General features: G+C 43.9%; 1 protein-coding gene across 1 annotated transcript in view; it reads right to left on the reverse strand.

The window, feature by feature from the left end:
- The window catches only part of PITPNC1 (phosphatidylinositol transfer protein cytoplasmic 1), a 198,374-nt gene that overhangs the window by 29,100 nt on the left and 145,029 nt on the right, over positions 1–24,245 (reverse strand). Inside the window, exons 6-7 of the mRNA XM_084837463.1 lie at positions 19,851–19,946; positions 8,666–8,821 (exon numbers count right to left, since the gene is read on the reverse strand). Of these exons, the coding sequence (XP_084693589.1) occupies positions 8,666–8,821; positions 19,851–19,946 (252 nt within the window). The remainder of the gene's footprint in view (positions 1–8,665; positions 8,822–19,850; positions 19,947–24,245) is intronic.

Genomic DNA, 24,245 nt, shown 5'->3' on the forward strand with positions numbered 1-24,245 from the left:
TGCTTTTCACTTACTGAAGACAAGACTGAAGGCAGAAAGACCCACAAACAAGCAGCAGCTGAAGGCAGCTGCAGTAAAGGCCTGGCAAAGCATCTCGAGGGAAGAAACTCAGCATTTGGTCATGTCCATGGGTTCCAGACTTCAGGCAATCATTGACTGCAAAGGATTTTCATTCAGGTATTAAAGGCGATCCTTAAGTTTGAAATGATGTTGGTTTGTTCCATTACTTATGAGCCACCAACGATTGGGGTGTGTGTGTGTGTGTGTATGCCACTGGCTGTCCTTCCTGGATGGTTAGTGCCCCACTTTTGTCAAACCCCTTGAATTACAGCTGAAAGTCCTGACTTTGCTCCCATCTGGGTGTGTTTCCTTTCAACTTCAATGTGGTGGTGTACGGAGGCCAACTGCCAAAACAGTTATTCTTGTTCCAATATTTCTGGCCCTGACTTTATATAATCAGTAAAATAAGACAGTCCGTGCCTGAAGACCTACAATCTAAAAAAGGCATGACATACAAGGAAAATGGAATAGGGAAGGGAGTGGGGAAAAAATTAAGTCTTTCAGAGCAGCTCGCTCTCCCCTCTCCCACAGTATGGAATGGCTGCTGATGGTGACAGCTGAGGGAGGGGGAGCCTTCATGGAGGTGAGCTGGTGGAATGGCCCCGATTCCCCCTCTGTACAGCCTGCTGGAATGGCTGCTGATGGAAACATTGCATGGAAGTGGGTGGAATGGAATTGGACACATGGCACCATGCCACTTTTTGCTGCATGATTCACACAAGGGTTGTGTGTTTTATAACCTCTGAAGAAGGTCCCAAAGAAAATCTGGGCCAAAATGCATTGGAGCCAGTATGCTTGGATCCCGTGTCAAAGTTTGTTTGACTTCTCTGAGAGGATTAAATTTTAGCAAAATCAGTTGGCTACTAGTCAGAGTTGTAGTAAAAGCTCTGTGTTTGTTTGTTTTAAAGGTACATATTTCTGTTGAAAGAAAAGCTACTTAATTCTTGCTGTGGAGTTATTTCTGTGTTAGCTCTTCTTTTTCTAAAGTGTGCTACATCTAGCCTACACAGGACTTGCAGCAGAATACCCTGTCCACGAAGTATATCAGAAACCTTATAAAGAATTCAGGCATAGCTCACAGGGAATGAATTCCAAGGTCTTTGAAACACTGAAGAACTATTCATCACAATTGTAGATTTATTATCTGGACCCTTTGAGCATGCACTGGGATGCCAAGCATCAGCAAAAGAAAACATGCATGCAATGAAAATGAGCAACATTCTGATATTACTCTGATAGATTCAGTTCCTCATCCTATAGTCTGCAGCACTCCCTTTCCCATTTTGTTCCTCTTTGCCTGTTTCAGACTCTGAGCTGAAGATAAGCAAAAACATGCAGAATGTTGAGCATGTAAATTACAAGCAGACCCACAAGTCAATACATAGCGCAAGGGTTTCTCTCCCACCCACCCCCCTTCTCTCTCATATAGAAAGATATAGACAAGAAGAATGCAGAATGGTTACGTTCTTGTGTACGTTTCTGTTTAGATAGGCTCGTAGATAGTGCTGGGAAGGAGTTGGTGGTCATGGTGCACGTCGGCACCAGTCACATTGAGACATGTCATGGTACAATCTGGAAGCAAAGCTTGCTAGCTAGGAAGCTGAAATACAGGACCACCAAGGTAGCTTTCTCTGAAATGAAATCCACGCATAGGGCCAGCTGGATGGGCAGAGCCAAGGGGTCTCAATGGATGAGATAGCAGTGTAAGGAGTACGGATTCAGACTTGTTAGGGGGAAAGTTTTGTTACAAGCCAGGCTAGTACAGAAGGGATAGGGTCCACTTGAACTGAAATGGAATGAGATTTCTGGCACAATATCAAAAGGCTGCAGAGTCACTTTTAAACTGACTCCTGGAGAAAAGCTGACAGGAACCGAGAAGCATCAGGTTTGGAACAAATCATCCTTAGGGGATGAGGGTGAAAACGTTTCTGTACATCCAAATGGGAACAGGGCAGAACTAGATAATGAGCGTGCAACATGGGTAGGCAACATGTATCTCTTAGGCCTTTATCAAGGCTCCCAGAGCCCTCAAGTTGCCACCACTGAATTGCCACCAAATTCTAGCTGCATGGCAGTGGCACCCCCCCCTTTTCACTTTAAAGCAAGGTGCACAGGGACCACGCGCCTATATAATTTAATATAAATTCGTGCTCCCCTGGGGCTTCCAAGAGTACGACTGTGCAGTAAACGATGGTGCAGGAGAGGGGGTGCAGCCTGTGGTGAGGTGGTGCAGGCCATGGTGGGTTCCGGGAGTGGCAAATGGGCCCCAGCACCCCCAGAAGCTGGCCACTCATGAAATACCATAAGATATGATAGCCAATCAAAGGGGCATAGGGGAAAATGCACATGCCAGACACATTTGCAGCAAGACGCCCTGTTTCTATGCTAATGCTAGAAGCCTCAGAGCCCAAACAGAGGAGATGGAGTGCTTGGTTCTAAAGGAGAACATAAATCTAGTGGGCATAAAGGAAACTTGGTGGAATGGAAAGAACCCGTGGGATATTGTCAACCCTGTATATAAACTCTGTAGGAAGGACAGGGAAGGGCATACTGGAGGAGGTGTTGCTCTGTACGTCAAGGAGGGCATAGAGCAGTAATTCTGAATTGGAGCCATACAGCTCCCCAAGGGATGATCTACACAACCTGGGGGGAATTTAGAACTTCAGGGGGCACTTGAGATTTGAGGCAGCCCCTTCTCTTCTCTTGCAATGACCTCTGAATGCCAGCAGAGAACTGTTGTGCACAGTGCAACCTGCCCTGATCATAAAATCCCCCAGGCCTTAACAAAAATAGCATAGAGCAAAGAGGAATCTAACAGAAATGCCCTCTCGCCTTTGGAGGCAAAATCCAACAAAAAGTAAGACTTCCATTTCCAATGAGACTATGGATTGTGATGGGCTTCCAGAAGGAAAACTACCGAAGGCATTGTAATAGTAACAAAGGCGAGGGAGAATCAGGTTCTCAAAAAATTCTGCATCAGGCTCAAATAAAAACTGACACTTTTTGAGAACTTCTGTTTGTATGAGCTTCCAGAAACCGCCACAGCATAGATTCTACCTTTTCCCATGTCTGCCATTTGTCCGTTCTACCATCTAAGAGAAATTACAAGGCTACTCACCCAGTCTTATTTCATGCCATGCCCTCCTCTTTGCCCCTGAGCGAATATCAGAATAACCCTGTCTTGTCTAGAATGCTGTTTTTATGTCCTTTTTAATTTTTTAACTTGTGGCTTGGGGGCATTCACGGATAATGTTGTGTACTTGGTGGTGGTGGGGATTAAAGGTAAAGAACCACCAGCATAGAAACAAAACAGAAATCTCAACTGAGGCACAGACTCCTTCACAGAATTGCTATGAGTGGCACTACCAGACCCCCAAAGTAATGTAGTACTGGGGATGTATTATTGGCCCACTGATCAAAATGGTTAGGGTGATCTTGAGATAGAGACCTTTGGAAGACATCCAGAGGAGAAAGTGTTGTTGTAATGGGTCGTTTCAATTACCTTCACATAGACTGGGTAAATGCGTATTCTAGTCACAACAAAGAGGTAAAATTTGTAGATACCCTAAATGACTGTGCCCTGCCTACAAGAGCCATGGAACTGACCAGGGGAGGCGGCCCCTGGGCTTAATCCTAAGTGGCTCCGAAGACCTGGTGTGAGACATAAGCGTTGTTAAACCAATTGGAAAGAGTGACCAGAGTGCTATCAAATTCAAGTGAACAATTGCCAAGGAACTCCAACACAATCACATTTGACTTCAGGGACAAATTTCCTGGAAAAGAATCAACATGGCAAAGGGAGGTCCTGCCTCACTAATCTTTTAGAGTTCTTTAAGAGTGTTAAGAAGCATGTAAATAATTCTTCGGCTTCTTTTTGCCTACTAGACTTGAAAGCTCTGGTTGCCGGATCAGATCAAAGAAGGCCTATTTAGCCTCCGGAATCCTGTCTCCTGCAGTGGCCCACCAGATGTCTCTGGGAAGCCCACAAGCACTATAGGAAGGCAATAGCCCTCTCCTGCTCCTGTTCCCAAGCATTCGGTATTCAAAGGCACCATTCCTGCTTTGTAATAGTAATGTTAACATTGCAAAAAAAAAAAAAGAAAAGAATATTGACAGTTACATTTGTATACTGCTCTTCCCCATGGAAATTTTCAGTGGTGGCGCCTGTGGAATGCCTCTTGCCTGGCACCCACATTGTGGTCTTTTTGGCACCAAGTGAAGAGTTTTTTGTTTCCCCAGGCATTTCAGAAATCATTTTAGTGCTTGTAGATCTTTGCACTGTTATTTATTCTCTGTTCTTTTTACTTTGCTGTTATCCTGTGCTGTTTTACTTATTGTTTTTTTTTTATTTTGTATTAGTATACTTCCCAGAGAACAACAGTTACTGGGTGGTTTTCAAATACAATATATCAATAAGCACATAAATAAATACATAATCACAGGATGTACATGGCGAATTTATTCTCACTACAACCCGCTGAGAGATAATGACTTGCCCAAGGCCACTCAGTAAATTTAATGGCCAAGTCTCCCTGATCCAAGCCTGACGCTCCCTCCATTACACCTTGCTGGTTATATATCCAGTAAGATGAGATCTGTCCACAGCATTATAGTGCCATCAGCTGATTGTAAATCAAGATGCCCTCAGGACAGTGGTCTCCAACCTTTTTGGACCTGTGGGCACATTTGGGATTTGATAAACTCTTGTGAGCACCACCACAAAATGACTTCCAAGGATGTGGCTAATCACATAATGGCTGCCGTGGGGGCCAGGCTAGTAAAAAGTGAGCTAAAGAGGGGTGGGGGGAAGAAATAATGAGGCTAGAGGCTGGGAGGGAGGGGAAAACAGCAAGGCAAAGGGGTGGAGAAAGAGCAAGGCTAGAGGCTGAGAGGGAGGGGGAAACAGCAAGGCAAAGGGGTAGAGGGGAGAGAAAGAGAAAGAGAAAGGCCATAGGCTAGAAAAGGAGAGAAAGAAGACTGCCTTAACATTTTCCAAGGTTTTTCTTAAAGCAATTATTTTAAGGGGGCAGGGAGCGGAGAGCTTCGTGGGTACCACTGGAGGTCCCAATGGGTGCCATGGCACCCAGGGGTGCCATGTTCGGGACCTCTGCCTTAGGAGGTAGGAGACAGTTCTGATTTACTCCAAGAAGAAGAATGATTTGTGTATGACTGGTTACTCAAGTGTCCCTCTGGGTAAAAGAACGAGTAGGCGAAACGTGAAATATAGGTGCTTTTGAAGTATGACATTCCCCATCCTTCCTAAATTATGATTTCGCTCCCTTGCCCCCATTTCATTCACCTGCATATGGCTAAGCAGTATCTCTGTGAATCTTGGATGACTAAGCCATACAATAAACCCACGCACTCTTGTCCTGAGTTTAAAATGAATACTTTCCAGCCCTTTCTAACATTTCACCCCACTCCACTCAATTCCCCTAAGCTTATGGTTGTCTTCCAGTTATTAGTTTTCTTTTCCCTTCCTTATTTCCTTTTGGCTTCTGCCTGGCATCCCCCCACCCCAGAAACTATACATATGTAGATTTATACAAGGATTCTCATATATAGATTCTGATGTTATGTGCAGTCATCTGTGCCAAAAGATATGCACAAATCTCTCATTGAGACAATTGGGGCTTACCTGGAACCATAGAATAGTAGGGTTGGCAAGGGCCTACAAGGCCATCCAGTCCAACCCCCTGCTCAATGCAAGAATCCAAGTCAGAGCATCCCTCACAGATGGCTGTCCAGCCTTGTCTTGAATGCCTCCAGTGTGGGAGAGCCCACTACCTCCCCAGGTAATTGGTTCCATTGTCGTTAGGGATGGCGGAGAATTTCTCCCCGAAACTTCAGGGGGCCGAGCGCCAACATGTTCGGCCCCCCGAACAAGTTTCGGGGAGAAATCCTCCGCACCCCCCCGCACCCCGCGCCCCCCCCGGGACGGGACTTACCTTCGCCGAATGTCCCTCCCGGCGGCGGGTCCGGCCAGCGGTTCGGCGGGTGTTCGAGCGGGACCGGAGCGGCAGCCGGTCTTTTGACCGGCTGCCGCCGCCGCCGCCACCATTGCAATAATAAAAAAAAAAAAACGCCCCCTGATAGGCTACGTGACGATTAACGTAGCCTATCACGGCTAGATTTGCAAAGTCAGCCGTGATAGGCTACGTCAATCGTCACGTAGCCTATCAGGGGGCGTTGTTTTTTTTTTTTTAACTTTCGCATTCGCGGCCGGGCAAGGCGGGAAGCCTCCCCCCCCCAGCCTGAACTTCGCGGGGGGAGCAACGAAGCGCCTCCCTCCCACCGTGAACGTCCTTCGAGGACAGGTAAGGGACTTTCGTCCACCCCTAATTGTCGTATTGCTCTAACAGTCAGGAAGTTTTTCCTGATGTTCAGCTGGAATCTGGCTTCCTGTAACTTGAGCCCATTATTCAGTGTCCTGCACTCTGGGATGATCGAGAAGAGATGCCGGCCTTCCTCTCTGTGACAACCTTTCAAGTACTTGAAGAGTGCTATCGTATCTCCCTTCAGTCTTCTCTTCTCAAGGCTAAGCATGCCCAGTTCTTTCAGTCTGTTTTCATAGGGCTTTGTTTCCAGTCCCCTGTTCATCTTTGTTGCCCTCCTCTGAACCCTCTCCAGTTTGTCTGCATCCTTCTTAAAATGTAGTGCCCAGAACTGGACACAGTACTCCAGATGAGGCCTAACCAGTGCTGAGTAGAGGGGAACTAGTACTTCCTGGGATGTGGAAGCTATGCTTCTATTAATGCAGCCCAAAAGAGCAATTGCCTTTTTTGCAGCTACATCACATTGTTGGCTCATATTCAGCTTGTGATCTACAACAATTCCAAGATCCTTCTGGCTTGTAGTGTTGTTGAGCCACATATCCCCCATCTTGTAACTCTGCATTTGGTTTCTTTTTCCTAGGTGCAGAACTTGGCATTTATCCCTATTAAATGTCATTCTCTTGTTTTCTGCCCAGCGCTCCAGTCTATCAAGATCACTTTGAATTTTGTTTCTGTCTTCCAAGGTATTACCTATCCCACCCAATTTTGTGTCATCTGCAAATTTGATCAGCATTCCCTGCACCTCCCCCTCCAAGTCATTAATAAAAATGTTGAAGAGCACTGGGCCCAGGACTGAACCCTGTGGTACCCCACTCGTTCTCTCTCCCCAGTTTGAGAAGATCCCATTGATAAGCACTCTTTGAGTCCGATTCTGTAGCCAACTGTGGATTCACCGGATCGTTGTTTCATCTAGCCCACTTTGAGCTAGTTTGCTCATCAGGATATCATGGGGCACTTTGTCGAAAGCTTTGCTGAAGTCGAGGTATATGATGTCTACAGCATTCCCACGGTCCACAAGGGAGGTTACTTGATCAAAATATGAGATCAGATTTGTCTGGCAGGATTTGTTCTTGACAAATCCATGTTGGCTTCGAGTAATCACTGCATTGTTTTCAAGGTGCTTACAGATGGATTGCTTTATCATGTGCTCCAGAATTTTCCTAGGGATTGATGTCAGACTGACTGGTCTGTAGTTCCCAGGTTCCTCCTTTTTACCCTTTCTGAAGACAGGGACCACATTAGCCCTCCTCCAGTCATCTGGCACTTCCCTCGTCCTCCATGATTTCTCAAAGAGAATAGACAGTGGTTCTGAGAGTTCTTCTGCCAGTTCCTTTATTACTCTAGGATGCAGTTCATCTGGCCCTGGAGATTTGAACTCATTCCAAGTAATTAGGCATATGGTCAAGGAACATCTATCGATCTCAAGCTGCAATCCTGCCCCTTCAGCCTGTACTTCACCTTTGCCAGGGGGGTCATAGACCCACTTTTGGGAGAAGACTGAGCCAAAGTAGGAATTGAGCACCTCTGCCTTTTCTTTGTCATCTGTTATTGTTTTGCCATCCTTATTGAATAGCTGAACCACCATTTCTTTCCTCTGTCTTTTACTATGCATGTAGCTGAAGAAAGCCTTTTTGTTGCTTTTAGCATCCCTCGCTAACCTCAGCTCGTTCTCAGCTTTAGCCTTCCTGACGCCATCCCTGCAATTCTGTGCTAGCTGCCTGTACTCTTCCTTTGTTTCTTGGCCTTCTTTCCACTTCCTATGTGTGTCCTTATTGTTTTCAGGTCATCTCTAAGCTTCTTGTGAAGCCACATTGGCTTCTTCTGTTGTCTTCCACCTTTTCTTCTTGTTGGAATTGTTTGTAATTGTGCCTTGTGCCATGCTCTTAACTGAACACAGGAGTGCAATCATTATGGAACATGGAAATTGTCCTCGTTGTGATAGGGGAGCGCAATCTTTAGAGTAAATTCACAAATTATTTCCTATCCTGTAATGGTTAGCATTACTTTTTTTTATCAATTCTCCTTCATAGGTGGCTTGGGACTCTTCCTGCATTGGTTTCAATGCATTATAAAATTGGTGACATGCAAATGCTGCTTCAAATTCTGTGATAGTTTGCACATTAAATTCGAGGCTAAATATATGGTCAGAGTATGTAACTGGAAACACTGAAACCAGATCCACACATGAATGTCCTGACATGCACATTGCTGTCTCTGTTCATGTACAGGATAAGATGGTAAAAGAGCTAGGGACACCGTCCTTTACTCACCTTGTGAACAAACTGCTCTACTCGAGTTTGAAGTCCCCATACTTCAAACTTCACAGACACCAGTTTGTAGGAACACATAATGGGCTCTTGAGTCTCTCTCCACCCTTCTTTTAATAGGCCTCTCCCAGTCTTCTCTGATTTGAAGTATTTAGGATCCTACAAAAGAAAAACAACATCTCTAGTTTAAAAAAAACTCCATAGTGGGGGGAAAAATCTGTGCTGGAAAGCCCGTGCAAGTTAACACAGAAGCATTATTAACTAGTGAACAGACCCGGCTTCACGCAGGTTGGAATAGCCCTTAGTTTGATACAGCAAAGCCTTCAAGCAATGTTACTCAACTGTCAGAGATGTATATATTGATGTATACCCATCTGAGTGAAGCCAGAGCTGCAGACATGCCTAGGCACAGCCCCTGATATAGTGTACTCCTATAGCTGTCTGAGGGAAGGGTCTACTCACTCCATTCCCCTCCCTGGGGGGGGGGGAGAGATGCCTCACAGCAGTGGGGAGGGAGCCACCATATAACTGTCCCTCAGAGTACTCCCCTCTGGCTTCAAATTGTCTGCTCTGCAAAGCTATGGGCTGGTTAGGGACATCTGCCATCTAGTGAGTGGAGATGGTACTGCAGGCTCAAAATGCATACACACATTTAAATTAATTAAAAGTAATTAATGCATTTTAAAAACCAAATAACCCTATGGTGCACACCCCTAGGTACCCCTTAGTATGCATGCCAGGTTTCAGCTGTCTGGGTTTCATGGTTTTGGAGCTATGGCATCAATAGACAGGCAGACACATATCCTCTTTTATTATTACAGAAGATACATGGGATAGAAAAGCTCTCTCAATTTGTGTTACTTTTCTATCCCATTTATTAGTATCAGTACTGATAGCTGGAAAACTGTACAAATATACTGAAGAGAGGAGGGAGACCCATTGGTGGGTAAAGATACTTCTACAGCACTGCCTTCTAAAGTACCGTACCATTGGGTATGGAAGTTTGGTCACTTTCCTATGGGTTTCCATAATAGCAGTAGGACCTATTTTTAATTATTTAGTTATTTAATTCACTTAGATATTACCTTTCCACCAGCAGGAGCATAAGACAGTTCTAAATCATAAAATAATTGATCTAGAAGCTGTTTAGACTGCCCTTATAGATGAAACAGGGCCTTTTCTGTAGTGGCACCCAGGCTGTAGCTCTCCTGGGAGAAATCCGGCAAGCTCCTCTATGCGTTTAAGTACATTTTTTAAAACACGTAGATGTAGGAGGGACTTCTATGTTTTAATCTGGATGTGCTGGCATAATTTTTAAGATGACTTCTTAGTATCATTCATTCATTATATTTCTATATCACCCCATAGCCAAAGCTCCCTGGGCAATTCACAAAATTAAAAACCATTAAAATACATTATATATATATATAAAAAAGGTAAAGGTGTCCCCAACCAGTCGTGTCCGACTCTAGGGTGCGGTGCTCATCCCCGTTTCTAAGCCGAAGAGCCAGCGCTGTCCGAAGACGCTTCCGTGGTCATGTGGCCGGCATGACTGAACACCGAGGTGCACGGAACGCTGTTACCTTTCCCGCCGAGGCGGTACCTATTTATCTACTTGCAATTTCTTGCTTTCGAACTGCTAGGTTGGCAGAAGCTGGGACTGAAGACGGGAGCTCACTCCATCACGCAGCACTCGGGTCTCGAACTGCTGACCTGCCGACCTTCCAGTCTGCAGTTCAGCGTCTTAACCACTAAGCCACCGCGGCCCATATATATATTCATATAACAACATAGAACAAATAACACTCACAACAAGAACAAATATCTAAAACAAAAACCATCAGCCAGAGACAATCAGGAGACTCATTATACGCTGCCAAATGCCTGAGAGAAGAGGGCAGTTTTAACCTGGTGCCGAAAAGATGACAATGTTGGCATCAGGCAGGCTTCATCAGGAAGATTATTCCATGAACGGGGAGCCACCACCAAGAAGGCCCTCTCTCTTGTTGCTGCCCTCCATGCCTCCCTCGGAGGAGGTTCCTGGAGCAGGGCCTTAGTTGCAGTGTGTGTGGGTTGGTTCATGCTGGGAGAGGCATTCTATCAGGTACTGTGGTCCCGAGCTGTGTAGGGCTTTTTAGGTCAAAACCAGCACTTTTAATTGAGCTTGGAAGCATATAGGCAGCCAGTACAAGGGGGCCAGAATTGGTCTTATATATTCAGACCTTCTGGTCCCTGTTATCAGCCTGGCTGCTGCATTTTGCCCAAGCTGCAGCTTCTGAACCATCTTCAAAGGCAGCCCCACGTAGAGTGCATTGCAGTAATCTAACTTGGAGGTTACCAGAGCATAGACAACTGAAGCCAGGTTATCCCTGTCCAGATAGGGCATAGCTGGGCCACCAACTGAAGCTGGTAGAAGGCACTCCATGCCACTGAGGCCACCTGAGCCTCAAGTGACAAAGATGGCTCCAGGAGGACCCCCAGGCTATGAACCTGCTCCTTCAGAGGGAGTGCAACCCTATCCAGAATAGGTTGAACACACTCCATCCAGTCAGCAGAACCACCCACCAACAGCATCTCAGTCTTGTTTGGATTGAACTTCAGTTTATTAGCCCTCATCCAATCCATTGTCGCACCCAGGCACCGCTTTAGCACATCCATAGCCTCACCTGAAGAAGATGAAAAGGTGAAATAGAGCTGCGTGTCATCAGTGTACTGATGACAACGCACTCCAAAACTCCGGATGACCATGCTCAACGGTTTCATGCAGATGTTGAATAACATGGCGGACAAAACCGACCCCTGCAGAACCCCATACTGGAGAATCCATGGGGCCGAGCAATATCCCCCAAGCACCACCTTCTGGAGCTGACCATCCAAGTAGGAGCAAAACCACTGCAGTGCAGTGTCTCCCACTCCCAGCTCAGACAATTGCCCCAGAAGGATACCATGGTTGATGGTATTGAAAGCCACCGAGAGTGTTGCTGTTTTATGTTAAGTTGTTATGTTATTGTTTGTAATGATAATAAGGCGATTTTAAAGAGCAATCCTATGGCCCCTAGACTGCACCTGGGGGACCACAGGATACTTCGCATTCCCAGATCCGAGGTTGGAGACAGAGCTCTGACCTTGGAGGAGGGAATCCCCACTCTCCCCACCCTCCTTCTCCAGCTGGAGTGAAAAGAACCACCGACGCAGAAAGTTCCAGTGGGCAGGGAGGAGAAGAGAGTGGAGAGGTTGGGATATGAGCTATCCCAAGGCCTCTACAGCCTCTTTCCCTTCCCTTCCAAAGTGCCCTGGCCAGTTGAGCAAAAAAGGCCATTGAAAGAAAATGCAGAGCAGGAGGATCAAGGAGGTGACGATCGCCTCTGCCGCTCCTCCAGCTCTGCACTAGATGCTTGTAAGCCTCTGAGTTCTGAGGTTTACAAGCACCGAGGGCGAAAACAATAGGACTGCGCCCTTATTGGTTTTGAATTGGATAAGATGCCTTGTAAGGAGTTATCCTAAAAGGTGAGGTATAAGCAACAATTACTATTACAACTGTAATTGTAAGATTATGGACAATACTGATGTACATTTTCAAGTTAATTTGTACACCAGTTACACACAATACTGTGCAAGCAGAGCAATTCAAATTAATGCCCAAACCATTAAATCTTGCAAGACTCCAAGACTGTGACCTTAACACCCAAGAGCTGTGAAGTACTAAATTCATTTTCTAGATGGCAATAAAAAGAAGCGTATAATTTGTTGAATATAACAGTTGTTATAATCACTTTGTATTCTTAAAATGAAATGTGTTTCTATTGGTTCAGAATTCAAAGGATATATAATCATAAACTGAATGAGAGTTAGTTTGGGAGATGATCATAGCTGTATTTCTTATTATACTGTAACCAATGACAGTAACCAATGACACTGCAATGACAGTACCAGATAGGGTTTTTTTTTGCACTTTTCTGTTTTCCAAATAAGGGCTCATTTGATTCAAAATCATGTCAATCCAAAATACCTTCTTTAGTGTACTCAAAAATACCTTTTTGGAAATACAATTGAAAATTGGCACAATTTCCCCCTCCCCCAAAGACAATAATTACACTGAGCTTCTTGTTTTGCTTTGGATTCAACAGCAAATCAAACACAGAGGCAGCAGTATTTCTGCCTTGTTACCACCCAGTACTGCAAATGCTATTTTTAAAACATTCTACACTTGGCATTGCAATGTGCTGAAAACATGGAGCAATTTGTGCCATTTGCGAGCAAAATGATTGTCAAAATGAGTTTGCCTCATAAATTATATCTGACAGAAGCACAGAGCGGAGAGGAGGGGCATTCTAAACCAAGTGGTTAAAAGAAAGTCTTTAATATGGTGCCAGTGGAACGATTATGTTCTGAACTAGACAGATGCTGGCTGACACCATGCGACAGCTAAGCATGAGTGAGCCCCCTTGCCTTCAAAAGGCATTTGTGATTATGTGGAAAGAGCACAAAACGCTTTTTTATTTAAAAACGTCTCTCTTATTAAAAAGTGAATTTACATTTGGCCTGAAGATTAAGGAATATAGAAGAGTGCAGCTGGCATATAAAGAACATAGCTCTGAGAGCCCAAGGAGACTTTAGAGGCTGATTTTTCTTTAACAGCATTCACACAGAGGCGTGCACCAACTGCTTTTGAAACTGGAGGGAGTTTCAACAACATTTTGCGATATGGCCTGGCGAAGAATGGTCAGCAGCAGCTCTTTGGCTCCTGGTCACTGACATTTTTCCCAACATTTCTTGTTAATACTATTTATGCATCAGATTTTTTACGCATCAGTTGTTTGGGTTATGGTCCATACTGATGTTTTAGTGGTTTCATTATGTTTTGATAATTTTTAATGGAAATTGTTTTTAGCTATTTTATATTTTGTATGTTTTAATAATTCTGTTGTACGTAACCTTGGATCTTTTTAAAACAAAGGTGATTAAGAAATAAAATAATAATAATATATTAACTTCTGTCTGCCTGTTTGATCTTGATCACTTACACTGACTATCTTATTCATGTTTATAGTACATACTGTTATTTTAGGCAAAATTAAGAGTGAGATACTACACCTGTGAGTTATAATTTCACGATATGATTTCTTCCTTTTACTAGCAGTGAGAAAGCATCTGTTGTCATGGATGTGGTAAGCATGCTTAGATGCTGCCTAGACTCTAGACTGGATAAGGCACACACTGATTTTGATACAACCTAGGCTTTTTTTTACATCCTGCTTTATGATTTATTCATATACCAGGATTCAAGAACAGAAGATCTGCACGTATTTGGCTAACCAAATATACCGTCCCTAAAGATTTTCGCAGAAAAAAGTGAAATATTCTCTTGCTCCTCTCTCCTTATTATTCTTACTCAGTTTATTTCAGGAAGCTTGGCATCGTATATAATACTATTTCAAAAATACGCAGTCCAGAAGAGGAAGTCTTTTTTCCTGGACCTGGGCCAGCTAATCATCTTGGCTTGCCTATAAACCTGAGGGCAGATGTTTTGTAGACTGTCCATCTGCACAGGGTACAGAAAGAAAATTAAGTTTTCCTTTATACTAGCATATGGCTACTTATTTAATTTCTTTACATGGAGTATTCTACCAGAGGATGTTTGACATATGTTACAAGTAAAGACTTGACCATTAAGATGGCAAAACAAGCTTTTTGAAACTTACTCTATTGATCTACGTAGCATCACTGCCAACATCATATAGGGCCCTCAGATTCACCTTAGGCAACAGTGGGAGGTGGAAAGGGCTCTTTGTTTTAAAGTAACATTTTAAAAGCACTCTGCTCGTGAGATAGAGCTAGACATAACATTTTAAAACATGTCTTATAAGCATGCATAACTGCTGCATAAGCTTTTACTATGTGAAAGAAGCATTGCTAATTTAGAGGCTTGGTGTGTAAGAGAAAAGGGTAAAGAGAATTGTAAGCTACTCCATATTTTCTCACTGAATATGTAAACATTTCTACTTTGATCCATCCATTGCCCTGGATTTAAATATATGGGGCTGGATCCAGACTTAGTCATACGTAAAGGTAGACCCATTTAAATGAATGGGACTAAGGTTAGTTCCCCGCTTCGAGAGAGCCATGAGGGACTGTGTTGACAAAGTAAGCAAACTGAGTGAGAAAAGCTCCTAGAAGCTAATAGGCAGGGCGAACCAAGAGGCACTGCAGCCAAAGGACAGGCAAAGTCAGCAGTGGACTGAGATAAGAAGAACCTGAGAGAAGCATTTGTGGAGAAGACAGGGGCCAAAAGACATTGTAAACTTAAGCACTTGCTTGAAGATAAAGCCAGGAGTTTTCATGTCTCAGAAAGATCATTCTGGGCTTCCGGTTTTTGTGGGGGATGGGGGAACAGACATTTCCTTTTCTTTTTCTGGACCACAGCTCTTAGATGGGCCAACATTGTGGCCTTAAGCCTCTAGCACCATGTTCGAATATCATGTCATGACATTATACTGCTGTACCTATTTCTATGGGCTATCTTCTAAGAACTTGTGTTTTAGCATAGAGTCTTCGCATAAAATAGTTAGCATTTTGTCAGCTTCAGAGTGATGTCCGTAATTAGGCATAAACCACATCCCTGTACTGAAATAAATATTACTGATGGAATAATTAAGTTCTTGTCTAATAGCATGCAATGTATCATCTAACTTTGTGAGCTATAATAAATAGTCCCTGACTGTTATTTTTGTCAAAGTACATTTGATTTTGTATGCTGCAAAATCTAAGTTGCCATCATGGAATTTAACAGTTTATAATTGGAAACATAAAGAACATGTTCAGATGTCATATTTATTGCTTACTTATTGTACTGAAGATGAAAAGAAAATATACAACTTAAACCTGCTATACAAAGCTGGACCAGCTTAATTATATATATATTCCCTGTAGCTGCCATATGGAACAAGAAAAGTACCAGGTAAAGTTAAGATAATAAGTGGCTGAGTCATTTCCCAAGGTGATGTCTAATACTGGCTCGAGCGCACAACAAATGTGTTTCCCAACAAAATGTAATAAACATCCTGTCACCATCAAAATGCTGCAATGAATTGTTGTATGCTATGTAACAGATGAATAATAATTTCCTGCGTCGATCAAGCATTTTCACTGATCATCTATGCTGGCTGGGAATGATTGGAGTCAGGCCCGGCATCAGCGGTCAGCACAGTTGGGCAGCTGCCGAGCGCCCAGAGGCTTAGAGGGTCCATCTACCCCAGAGCTGGCTGCAGCTGCTGCCATCCTCCTCTTCCTCCTCCTACACCAAATAGCTGGGGAGCCCCTGGCTGAGCCTGCAGGCCCCAGCACTCAATTTTAAAAGAAAAAAAATTGTACTTACATTTTGAGTAGCAGCAATCTGAACCAATTAGATGCTGCCTTTGGGGGAGACACAACCAATGAGAGCACCGGGCGGTCTTTATGTCACTCCTGTGCCCTCATTGGCTGCATCCCCCCCAAAGGCAGCATCTGATTGGTTCAGATCACTGTTGCTCAAAATGTAAGCACTTTTTTTCTTTTAAAATCGCGCACAAAGCCTGCATCCTCAGCCCGGTGCCCCAGCACTTTGCCAGCAAGGCTGGCCAGAGGAAGAGGTGCCCCCTGCTGCCCCCCAGGTAAAAAAACAAAAAACCAGCGGGAAGGAGGCAGACTTTGGTGGACAGCAACAGTGGGTGGGGGCTTTGGCTGGTGGGCGGGTGGGGGGCTTTGGGTGGCAGTGACAGTGGGCAGGCAGCTTCGGGGGGCGCAGGGCTTTAGCTGTCTGGCGCGAGGGTTTGGCTGTCTGGCGGGCGCAGGGCTTTGGCTTGCTTCTGGAAGGGGGTGCAGGCAAGCGGGGGGGTGCTTCAGCTGGGTGCAGGCAGGTGGGGAGCTTTTGGATGGCAGGTGGGTGGGCAGCTTTGGTTGCCAGTGACAGCAGACGGGCAGCTTTGGTGGGCATGGGGCTTTGGCTGGCTGCGGGTGGGGGAAGCACAGGCATGCAGAGGCTCAGGTGGGCAAGGGCAGAGACTAGTCGAGGACGGAGCGTCTGCAGGGGCCCATGGGCAGGACTATGCTGAGGGCCCACTAGACTCTGGTGTAGGCCCTGATCAGAGCTGCAGTCCAACGCATCTGGAGGGCATGAGGTTGGGAAAGGTTGATCTATGTAAACAGGTACCTAGACCTGCAGTTAATAGTTCCTATGACCTACCTGGTTATTATTAGTAGGAGCATAAGAAGCTGCCCTATACTGAGTGAGATCATCTAGCCTAGTATTGTCAACACTGACTGGCAGCAGTTCTCCAGATTTTTAGGCAGGAGCTTTTCCAGGCCTACCTGGAGATGCCAGGGATTGAACTAGGGACTTTCTGGATGCAAAGCAGTCTTCTAGCACTGAGCCACGGAATTTGGCTTCCTTTTCTGAAGCTGAAGAATAAACCTTTTGTGGTTCTGTTTTCAAAAGAGGATTGGTTGGTTCTCAATCTGATATATTACTGTGTAGATTCCATTCCTGCAATAAGGTATAATATCTTAATGTCTTCCCTTTCCCGGGATTATGTTCTGCTATTTGCCCATAGCTTCTCCTTGTCCATAGGCAAGGCTATTTTAACTCTGTGATTTTGTGCAAGTAGAGAACAAATGCAGAATATGGTACTGGCTGCATAATTATGCTTCCCTAAGAATCTCAGCCTTTACCTTTCCAAAAGCAAGTTTCTACTCCTTCTTATGGCTGCAAAGACACGCTCACAAGGAAATAACAGCCATGCTGGATCAGACTAAGGTCCATCTAGTCCAGCATTCTGTTCACACAGTGGCCAACCAGCTGCCCACAAGCAAAACACAAGTGCAACAGCACCCTCCCACCCATGCTCCCCAGCAACTGGTGTACAGAGGCATACTGCCTCTGATACTGGAGGTAGCATACAGCCATCAGGTCTAGTAGCCATTGATAGCTTTATCCTCCATGAATTTGTCTAATCCCCTTTTAAAGCCATCCAAATTGGTGGCCATCACTACATCTTGTGGTAGCGAGGTCCACAGTTTAACTATGTGCTGTGTGAAGAAGTCCTTCCTTTTATCTGTTCGGAATCTCCCACCAATGTGGGACGATGCCAGGTTCTAGTATTATGAGAGAGGGAGAAAAATGCCTCTCTATCCATTTTCTCCACATCATGCCTCTGCATACCAGTTACTGGGGGAAATGAGTGTGAGGCTGCTACTGTACTCATGTCCTGTTTGTGGGCTTTCCACTGGGGTATCTGATTGGCCACTGTGGGAACAGAATGCTGGGCTAGATTGGCCTTTAGTTTGATCCAGCAGGGCTCTTCTTATGTTCTTATTTTGTGTATGTCTAGCAAATTCAAAACAGTTGAAACATACAGTATCTCTTTACAGGCCCAGTCTAAAAATAGCAATTTGTTGTTATTATTTTGATATCTACATTAATTTCTAATTTCATATTGCTACTCATCAAGGGGGGCTATCAGGAATTCTCATTCTGAGCCATAATTCTACAAGATAAACGCATCTTGTAGAAGTGTTGCTCAAAATTAGATTGTTCAAATAACAGAGTCTTGTGGCATGTGTTCCTATAGGCAAAAGTCCACCTTCCTCAGATGCATGATGTGGACAGTGAAGATGATGGGCCTGGGGCACCAGTTAAGAGTGAGTGCAATCCCCAAGCCCTCCATTTTTTAGAGCACATGTGGATTACCTATATCCCTGGCCAGTTCAGTAGTTCTATAAGCCAAGTGGCTACTATCGGAGACTAATGTCCTAGGAATGCATCCCCAAAGCAGTAGCAGTTACAAGGCTTAAAAAGAAAATAGTGACAACGTACAGAGCTTTTGTACACGAGGCTGTTAAGCCACTGTATCTACTTTCCGTTTTGTCACAGAACTGAGATCCAAGCACTACATGAAGAGCATTTCCTTTCCTGCTTTTCCAGTACATAACCTCTACGTGGCACTGCGGTATCACGGAATAGTGCAAATACACCAGTGGAAATAGTGTTTTCTTTCGCTTTCTTTAAATAACACTCCATTTTCCCTGCTCTATAAAAACTCATTGGAAGTGCTGTTTAAAAACAGAAGTGAAACTGGAGGGTGACGACACCATATAAAGAACCCATAAGCAACCATGAGTAGGGAATGACGAGTGCACAATAAATGTCTCATGCAGAAAAGCTCCTATTCTTTAAAAATACTACTTTTCTGCAATTTAATCTGGAATATGTCTAGAGCAAGCTTTCTAACCTTGCTATTAACTTTGCCTGCACTATTGAAATCCCTCCTCTTGCATCCCAAAATCTGAAACACTGGCCTTGGAGAGCTCAAACATGGGACAGTGCCTTTGGATACACAGTGAATCATGTATAGATTGTCACTGGAAAGCATATGGAATTAGGCATGTGGTTGCACAATGCCTGGATGCCATTTGTGGTCTCAACATTGCAAAATTTGCACTCCCAGTAAATTAGATGATAATCCAGAATAATGTATGTGATTCTTAAATTCTTAACAGAAACTATGTATTCTATATGTAGCTAATATGTAAAATGAAGAATCCCCAAGAAGCATCTATTCTTAGTAAATGTTCCTGTGTATTCACACATTTATAGTTAGAGGCTTCTTTAATAACCTCTTCTGAAGTACCAAACCATAATTTTAAAAACCCTCTCTGGCAGATCAGCAAGGCTTTCTAGATGCTTCTAGTGAACTGCTTCAGGAATACACCCCCAAGATTACATGCAAACACAGAATCCAAACTGTGAGAAAGAGAAATTAGATAAGTGTGTAAGAAAGCTCTTTTCTAGTTTATCTAACTGAACTAAGGATTATTACTTAGCATAAACATTGCTGTAATGCCTAAAAACCAATGAGTTTGAAGGCTTATTGAGTTTAAATCTGTATTAACAAAAAACATTACTTAAGAGACCAAAAAAGGAGAAGACAAATGTCAAGGAAATACAGGTAGATGAGGAAGAGGGAGGTAAATATAAGAATTCAGTTATACAATCCATTCTACCGCACATCTCCACTTGATGTGTGAAAAAAATTATCCTTGCCACTTGGTAGTAAGAAATAAAAAGATGACCCTAGAACAGCTTTGATGTCTTCAGGGGCTCCCTGTACAATGCAAACCTACCCCAATCAAGTGCATAAAGTCCTTTACCCACCTCTGATTCTTTGTAATAGCGCTCAGGAATTTCATCACAGGCAATATCAATAAAGCAGACTTCTCTGTCAAGATCTTTGGCTTCATTATCAAATATCTGGAAGGTTTCAAACAAAAACACATTAATGTTCTGATGGGTACGTATTCTAAACTCTGTGGATGTTATGAACTGGCAACAACTCACCTTAAGGAAAAGAAATACTGATTCCAAAAAGCAGCAGAGTATGTTTTTGGTAGTATCGCTTAGTTACAGGCTGGTGTATTCATACTGTGCAGTTGCGAGCAGTCACTTCAGAATATGGGGGCAAAATCTTGAAGGCATTTCATTTCATGTCACTGGCAGGTTTTCCAGTTCTTACGCTTGCAATAGGTAATTTGACAATGTGATAGGAGCAGTATAGCCTATAAGCTCAGAGAGAAAGTAGCTCAGAGAGGACCAATAAGCTACTGGGCAGAGCGCAACTGCCCACTGTAGCTCCCCCACCCCACCCCCCATGGCTACTACCCTGGTGCCTTGCTTCTAACACCTCATTCCAATGCCTGCATGCATAAATAAAATCCATATTTTCAAATCATATTATTGCAAACTCCATACTTCCCTGTGTAATGAGAAGTTCCAGGACCAGTGCTACTTGGGGTTGGCTTTCTTTGAAAGAGACACCACTGCAGAATTAAGGTGTCTTTGCAGCATTTGCTTGAATTATAAATATACAAGTAAAGCCTAGGTTGAAGCAAAGAGGCATTCCTAAAAGGCAGCAGATCTGCTTCTCCACATCGTATCCCCAGAGAGAGGCCCTGTACCACAAAGGTCCTTCAGTCAAATTCATCTCTCTTTCTTTCTGTATGTCAGTCTGTCTATCTCTCCATCTCTCTCTGTTCCGAACTACAAAAGTCTATTTTAGACACACACATGCACTCCCCTTAGCAGGGGCCAGGGGGTACTAGTATCACCTTTCCCCAAGCATAGATGGATAGCTTATTCCAACACAATGGAGAGTTGTCTAACTACCTCCTAACCATTAGCTCCCATCAGCTAACCATTCTGGGGTATTAACTAACGGAAAGTAGACATTCCACGCAGTTTTAAGATGTCCAAATTGCCCACAGAAGGCAAGAACTAAGGTTCCTGCAGTCCCCAAGCAAATGCCCAGAGCACGGGGAGAGGAGGAGAAAAGAGGAAGGTCAATAATCACTACTCCTGAGTAGAGTTTAGGACCAGGCAAGTAACCGTGCTCTCCTGCAGAAGACAGAGCTAAGACTGGAGTGGGGGTTCCTTTCCCAGAAGGACATGAAATCTTCTATTTTTTTCAGTTTCACCCTACCTTCAACTGAAAGAGAGGAGTTAACACTTACTGTCTGCTCCACTTCTCCACTGACTGAGGATGTTACTTTACACAGGCCCAATGGTATTTATGAGCATTCAAAGCATTTTACATAATCATTGTAGGCAATGTACTGATGACAAACCTTACAACCATTTTATTATTTATTTATTATTGCATTTATATAATTTATTATTTTTTCCTCTTGCAAGAAACCCAAGGCAGCTTACATTCTCCTCCTCCTCTCCGTTGTATCCTCACAACAATAACCCTGTGAGGTAGGTTGGGCTGAGAGTCTGTGACTGTCCCAAAGTCACCCAGTGAGCTTTCATGGCCAAGTGGGGACTAGAATCCAGATCTCCTGGCTCCCAGTCCATCACTCTCACCACTACACTACACTGGCTCTCTAGTGTAGTGTAATCCCTACAACCATTTTGTAAGGAATGGCAACACTATTACTCCCATATTTCAGATGGGGTGGGGGCAACTGAGGCTGAGAGAAAGTGGCTTGCCTAAGGCCTCCTAGTGAATTTGTGGCTGATGTAAGAATTGAACAAAGGGTTTTTCTGGCTCACAGCTCAATATCTCAGCCACAAGGCTACACCAGCCTTGTATTTCCCACATCTCTCAGTCACCTTCAATTGGGTCTTAAATCTTTCCGTAGGTGCCAGAACCTTAACTGATCCATATTTCTTTCTTGTACCACATGGAGGCTTAATTCCACTAAGTTTAATCACCTTCGGAGGCCTGCTGTGATAGGTTTGCAAGGCACTTCGAGGATAAAAGTCATTCACAGCCAGCCTGAGCCTAACACTCAGATTCGGTGCCTGTGGAGGTGTCCAGAGTACTGTCTTGTTTGTATGTTATCATTTTCAGTTGACACTTTGCAGACAAAGTGCTTAGAAAGGTGTGACCAACCACATGTTCTTGATCCTTGCCCATCTGGGCTCCTAACAGCTAGCCACGGGTGGCTGACAGGGAGGGTCAGAGAGAGACAATTCTCCAGCCACACATTAAGAAACCTTGGTTGGACTCAGGAGATCTTGGTAACTATTGCCCAGTTGCTAATATCCCCTTTTGGTCTTGGAGATGGTGGTGGTGGCTCAACTCCAGGCACTTCTGGATGAAACAGATTATTTAGGCCCATTTCAATCTCGGAGTAGGCCTGTTTTGGCACTGAAATGGCCTAGGTCCCTCTGATGGATGCCCTCTTTTGGGAGAGAGACAAGAGGAGTGCAACCCTGTTGATTCTCCTTGATCTCTCAACAGTTTCTGATTCCATCAACCATGATAGTTTGCTGGACTGACTCCCTGGATTGGGTGTCGGTGACACAGTGATATGATTTTTTTATCGTTATTTAAAATGATTTTTAGACTACCTTTAAGGGTAGAACTCTCTCAAGGCGGCATACAGGGTAAAAACAATACAAAAACAGGGCAAAACAAATATAATAAAATTAAATATTCTATAAAAATGAATATTTTTTAATAATATTAAAAAACACCAATAAAAAACACAGCCCATGGACTATGGAAAGGCCAGCAAAAACATGTGGGTCTTCAGAGACTTCCTGAAGTCCTGCAAAAAAAGGGACCTGGCGAACTCCTCATGGAAGCTGATTCCAGAGGTGTGGAGCCACCACTGAAAAGGTCTTTCTACTCACTAGCTTAACTGCACTTGGTGGCAGGCAGGTGAGAAGGACCTCTGCTGATGACCTCAGAGTGATGGTTTTGGTCCTATCTGTCTGTCTGTCTGTCTTTATTTATTTATTTATTTATTACATCTCTACTTTATTTATTTATTTATTTCATTTCTATACCGCCCAATAGCCGAAGCTCTCTGGGCGGTTCACAAAAATTAAAACCAAACAACACACAATAAAACAATTTAAAATATATAGAACATTAAAACCACAATTTTTTTTCTGGACTTTGTTTGTCCAGATATTTTTAGATTGATTAGTCCATGGAGGGAAACCTCCAGCCTGTAGGCCTAATCTGGTCCCCGGAGGTTCCCTATCTAGGTGCTGAGCCTCCTTGGATACCTCTGGGGATGGGGCGGGCCCCACAAGCCCCCCCCCCGAATTCTCCCTGGAGGAATCCCCGCTGTCATCTCCAGTCTCAGGGGAATGCAGGCAGCAGGGGACTCAGGTGGCACTGGGTGGAGAAGCTGCTCTCACAGTGCTGGCTGAGTCTGCATGCTGTGCACATCTCCCATGGGGACGACGTGCCCAGTGAAAAGCCAGGGACTCAACGGTCCCTTTCTCCATGCCTCCCTCACCATGGAGAAAGGCAAAATGGGTGGGGGCAGGGCAGTGACATCAGGGAATGTAGCTATGGCCACTGACATCATCCAGCCTGCAGAGGGCCTGATGGGGGGCAATTTTGCTCCCCTGCTAAAATGGGTCCCCCTTCCCTGGATTAGCCTGTCCTGTATTTTACAGCCTTTTAAACTGTTTTATGATTGTACTTCCATGTTTTTGTAATATTTTATGAAATATGACCATTTTGGTCTTTGATTCCTTTTTGACGAAGGGTAGTCTAAAAATATTTAAACAAATGAATACGTAGATTTATCAGAAGTGCAGAATAAGGAGCCATTAGTGTACAAAATTGGTTTCTTTTTAGCCCTAATTCTTCTGGTGCTTCTTCTAGGCAAATACCCTGGAATGTCTTAGACTCTCAGGGGAGGATAATTTGATTTGTTTTGCAATCATGGGGATATTTAAAAGATTAAAAAAAAAAAAAAACCCACACACCAGAGATTAAAGCTCATGGGGGATAAACCCCATAAGGCTCACAATCTGTGTCTCTATCTTGGCAAAGAGCAGGAAGCAAATGGTAAGAACATTCTGTATTCCTAACAATGCTGGGATTGTAGAAAGGACTAATAAATATTATGATATCAGAGAGAAATTAGAGACGCTTGAGGTTTTTTGGAAGGAGCATAATGCAGCAATGTAAAATGCATATGACAAAAAAAAGGATTTTCAAGTCAGACTAAAGGCTTCCCTTGAAAGCATCTAAGTGTGGAAAGCATATTTTAAATTTTATAAAACTTCTTTCTTCAGTGC

The sequence above is a fragment of the Heloderma suspectum genome, chromosome 2, assembly GCF_057233095.1.
Source record: "Heloderma suspectum isolate Gila_16-S chromosome 2, 16-S_ref, whole genome shotgun sequence".
NCBI classification, from domain to species: domain Eukaryota; kingdom Metazoa; phylum Chordata; class Lepidosauria; order Squamata; family Helodermatidae; genus Heloderma; species Heloderma suspectum.